Source organism: Octopus bimaculoides, chromosome 10, assembly GCF_001194135.2.
Source record: "Octopus bimaculoides isolate UCB-OBI-ISO-001 chromosome 10, ASM119413v2, whole genome shotgun sequence".
NCBI classification, from domain to species: Eukaryota; Metazoa; Mollusca; class Cephalopoda; order Octopoda; family Octopodidae; genus Octopus; species Octopus bimaculoides.
Genome location: NC_068990.1, coordinates 71258527 through 71263706, shown reverse-complemented (window position 1 = coordinate 71263706; position 5180 = coordinate 71258527). Strand labels below are relative to the sequence as shown.

The following is a 5180-nucleotide window of genomic DNA, read 5'->3' as shown; positions in this document are numbered from 1 at the left end:
GGCCTTCGTAGGATTTTCGAGTGAGATCATTGCCAGTGCCCCTGGACTGGCTCCTGTGCGGGTGGCACATAAAATACACCATTTTGAGCATGGCAGTTGCCAGTACTGCCTGACTGGCCTTCGTGCCAGTGGCACGTAAAAAGCACCCACTACACTCTCTGAGTGGTTGGCGTTAGGAAGGGCATCCAGCTGTAGAAACTCTGCCAAATCAGATTGGAGCCTGGTGTTGCCATCTGGTTTCACCAGTCCTCAGTCAAATCGTCCAACCCATGCTAGCATGGAAAGCAGACGTTAAACGATGATGATGATGATGATATATGTAAAGCATAATATGTTATACATGTATGTATATTGTTAGAAGTGTCTTTTTAAAAAATAAATAAATAGACATAATATAATGCCTAAAAGTTGATGAATACCACCTCTCAATCCCCTCCATTTTCTTATTGCTGTATAAATTAAGGGTAAAATAACTTTTTGCCCTCACCCATTTATTACACTCGGTAATGTAATTGCCATGCAATGAAAAAACACTTGTGTATTAATAATTGGGTATTCTACCAGCAGTATATTGGATAGATATTATCCCTCAGTTGGTTGGATTCACAACTTCTAACTCTCTTGGAAGATAACATTGGGCCTCACCGAGGCGATGACTACTGACCGAGACCTTTGGAAATGTGCTGTGCGTGAGAAGACCCGGCAAGCTAAGTGAGATCGTTGCCAGGGCCCCTGGACTGGCTCTTGTGCGGGTGGCACATAAAAGACACCATTTCGAGCGTGGCCGTTTTCGTGCGGGTGACACGTAAAAGCACCCACTACACTCTCTGAGTGGTTGGCGTTAGGAAGGGCATCCAGCTGTAGAAACTCTGCCAAATTAGATTGGAGCCTGGTGTTGCCATCCGGTTTCACCAGTCCTCAGTCAAATCGTCCAACCCATGCTAGCATGGAAAGCAGACGTTAAACGATGATGATGATGATGATATATATATATATATATATATATACAAATTTGTATGTATATATATACATATATATAAAACTCTCATTTAAAATATCATTTCTTATATTGAATTATTGCTGAAGAGTGGATATTTAGATTCACTAGAAACATCTCTAAATACAGCAAAAGCTTGTAGGTGTGAACAGTTAGAATAAATTATTCTCTTGAAAGAAGACATTTTACACAAATTTTCCAGGAGAGGAACAACAAAGTCAAGAAATCTTACCCGATTGTGCTGCTAGCCGCCATCAAATCTGCAATATGGCTATCACCATTCTCCAAGAGACAGTTTTCATTCTCCGACTGGCAACAACTCCCGCTGGTTATCCCACTGCTAGCAGTACCGGCTGTATCAGTGTCTTCCGTTTGACTGGTAGGTGCAGCAGGAGATTTTTCTACTGTCTTTGGACCCGACCAGTCATCTTTCTTAACGCTGCTGCCGGAATCATTCAAATTTTTGGATAGAGTATTTGTTGAATGTCTAAGAGAAACTGAAGATCTTTGGTTCAGTGGCAATACTTCCTTTAACCGTTTTGTACTGAGGTTACAACAAGCATTCTCAAGACCTGGAGATTGGGTAACATTTTTAGGCAGAATGGTTTGAGGTTCAGCATTCCTTGTAGTCATTCGTGGTGACCGTTTTGCTCGCTTCCGGAGTCCATAAGCTGCCATGCTGGTGGGTGAGAAGTGAGGTTTTATCAAAACTCCTTTCGGACAAATAAGACGTGCCTTTTGTTGCAACTTTTGCCTGCGAGGACTGTTGCGCTTCTTCTCCAAACACAGAGATATCTGCCGACAACCAGGCGGAGAAATCTGTTGGGGTTTGGGTGCAAGGTGCTTAAAAACAGCAGATTTATTGCTTGAAAGAAGTCCTTTTGACTGTACAGTTTCATAGACAGGAAGCAGGTTTTTGGTTGGGGTCTTCTGGAGTTCTTTTTGCTTGGCTAAGGCTTCAGATATGAAAGCAGAGTTTCTGGCACTAACAATAGGGTTACTATTTGACAATAACTGGCTGGCTACTGTCGCTATAACATCGATAGAACTACTGGCAACATGGTCTGGTGATTCTGAAGAGAAGAAAAGAAAAAGTTGAAGATAAAATGGTACCATTATCATCACCACTACAATTATCACATTTATTGTAGTTCTATCACACCACAAACTATCTTTAGTTACTGTGATTGTGAGCAATGGTGGCCACTGTCAGTTTTAGAAGATAACAGAAAGAGTGTCTTCACTGGGGTAAGAGAAAACAAAAAAACAAGAGAGGAAAGAAACGTTTATAAGGCATTGGGTTGTCCATGTATGAAGTAGTGATCTGAGGAGAGGAAGGTAGTATGTTTGGTACTAGTTTTGGTTGTAGAAGTTACTGGAAAAATTGTCAAACTCAAATGTAACACTGAGATATTTGTGTCAGGGATCTACTCTGATATTTCTATAATGGTCTGATGTTATCTCGAACAAAGCAAAGAGGTTATTTAATCCATAACTGGGGGTGAAATGGAGTGGAGCTTTTGACGATCACAAACTGCTGATATCTCTGATGGCAGACCACCACAAAGTACTTGGTACATTTAGCCTGGAATTGTAGAGTTCCCTGTTAACATGTATTACCAGTGCAAGCAGAATGACAGCACACAACCACCATCACTGACACACAAAACACATCATAACACCCACAGGACACATGCTATGATTGTAGTAGTAGCATGATAGTGGAGCACTTAACAAAAAGAGGTGATTGAAAGAGATGAAGGCCAAAGAATAAGGCAAATAACTGTAATAGAGATGTAAAAACAATCTAATTCTAGCAAACCTTATTCAATAGGTCCAAAACTGACCAAGACACATGAATAAAGGTTGTTTTTTTTTATAGCACCAGATCAAACCTGATTGAGACCTACGATCAAAGGTATTTCAGCTGGGATCAACCCATCACTTTTTTTCTATCTAGGCATTGTGTACTCCAGACTACAATGTCCTTTTTCTACATAATTTAAGAGAGATGTGGCTGCTATTTCTAATAACCACAAAATGGCTCCATTAACAAAGGTGTTTTTAAAAACTACTAACAAGAACAGTAGTTCAAAATTTGTGATATAACTTCTTGAGATTTCCTCCATCTGCCAGTATAACAACAACAGACACCGTCCTTCTACACAGTTAAATGGCTAAAGAGATAACCATTCAATAGTGGAAATACTTGCCCCAATATTTAGTAAACTAATCACTTCATCCATCCCAAAAACAAAGTACAAACATAAATTAACTGACTGAACCCATCTCAGCCTGGATCATGGGACATTAAACCATAAATGATGATCACCTGATTTGTCTGGATTTGGTGAAGAATCCCTTTGTTCAAAACTGACCAATGGTGAAGCTAACTTTGATGGAGTGTTGGCACTAGAGGACAGCTGACCTGGACGGAAATCTGAGAGTATAACTTCTGATGTTGTCCCTCCACACATCAGGTGGACATTCTGAGAAATTTCTTGGCTAAAAGTGAATCAAAATAAAAGATAATTTCATTATTAGACATCTCTTCTTGTTTGTCACCAGGTCAACCACATCACAATTTTTCCAGATACAATCTAATGTGAATTTTTTGATTTTCACAATATCAAGTGTGATTTAACTCTTTAACATTCAGATCATTCTATCAAACGTAATGCTTATTCATACACACTGTTTTGAATTAATCATACATTATCATCTAGCATTGAGGTTTCAGTGATGTGATAGTTTATCTTTAGAATGACATTGTAGGCTAAGTGTGAGAAGCCAGATCTGGCCAGTTTGAATATGAAACAGGTAGAGCATTTAGGCCACATGTGGCTAAAGGGTTAATGGCAATTTAAATGCTTATTCTATCAGATCAAGAAAATACAAATAAACTTCTTTGCTGCCACTGCTATTCATATACAATATCTGTTCTTCAATATCTGAACAAGGTTCCATGATACACACATACATTATCACATTAAGGATTTCTTAATTAGTCACAGTATTTTAAACCATTAGTGAATAATTTCTAATGAAAAGTACTGCTCGTATGTTTAATCAATTTCGAAAATAATCAAGACTTTTGAGAGATTTAGTAAAACAACTCATCTTAAAACTGATGTTTAAAACATAACAAAAACGTTCTTACAAAAAATTAGGACTGAAGACAGTTAAATATAAGCAGCATAAAACAGCAAATACAAGCAAGCAAAATGGACTTCCTATGAAGGATTTCTGTAGTAACATAACTTGACAGAGTGTATAGCTCAGGGATCAGGGAGTTACTCCAGGTCTCTGCATTTATAAAAAAACAGTGCTAGTTTTATGGATATGTGATTAGAATGTTGCAAGAAATAATCACAAGATGGATTCTTCAAGCCAAGCCAATTGGCAGGAGTCTAGGGGTTTGATGAAGATCAAGATGGTTAGATAATATTCATAGTCTCGGTTAATTAAAGCAAGAAATCCAACTGGAAAGTGTAATAATAATTGCTTCTGATAAGACCCTATGGAAGAGGTGTGTGAGGACTTTACCCCCATAACTCTCTCAGGATTAGTGGGAGGAAAAAACAGAAAAGGAAAAACTGACAGTCTAATATAGTGGAACCAGAGGACATTCTTAGGCCAGGTTAAAAATAAACCCTGTGGAACCAGGGTCTGCTGTCCGGTAGGTTATTATTAAAAAAAGTGAAGAAGTACTGTTAAATGCTTCACTAAAGAACACAGTGCAATGAGAAAAGGGACAGGAAGAATTATTTATACCATCATCATCATTTCATGTCTGTTTTCTATGCTGGCAGGGAAGGATAGTTTGACAAGAACTGGCAAGTCAGAAGACTGCACCAAGCTCTGCTGTCTGATTTGGCATAATTTCTACAGCTTGATGCCCTTCCTAACACCAACCACTTTACAGAGTGTACTGGGTGCTTTTCACATGGCATTAGCAGCAGTGAGGTCAGCAAGTAACTTGCAGGAAAAGACCCCTCAACTAGGGGTAGAGGGAATAACATTGAGGGATAGAAAAAGGCGTCATGCATTAGAAGAGGACCATGGCTAACTCAGATGAGGGGAGGAGATGGTAGAAATGTGACAGGGAGAAGGCAGGGAACATATACCCAAGTTACAGAGAGATGTATATAGTGAAGTGGACAGGGGATTAGAGAGGGTGAGT

The 5180-nt window shown here is 39.1% G+C and overlaps 1 protein-coding gene across 1 annotated transcript in view; it reads right to left on the bottom strand.

The window, feature by feature from the left end:
- LOC106875903 (GON-4-like protein) overlaps positions 1–5180 on the bottom strand; it is a 79860-nt gene that overhangs the window by 36632 nt on the left and 38048 nt on the right. Inside the window, exons 16-17 of the mRNA XM_014924219.2 lie at positions 3330–3502; positions 1230–2070 (exon numbers count right to left, since the gene is read on the bottom strand). Coding sequence (XP_014779705.1) covers positions 1230–2070; positions 3330–3502 — 1014 coding nt within the window. The remainder of the gene's footprint in view (positions 1–1229; positions 2071–3329; positions 3503–5180) is intronic.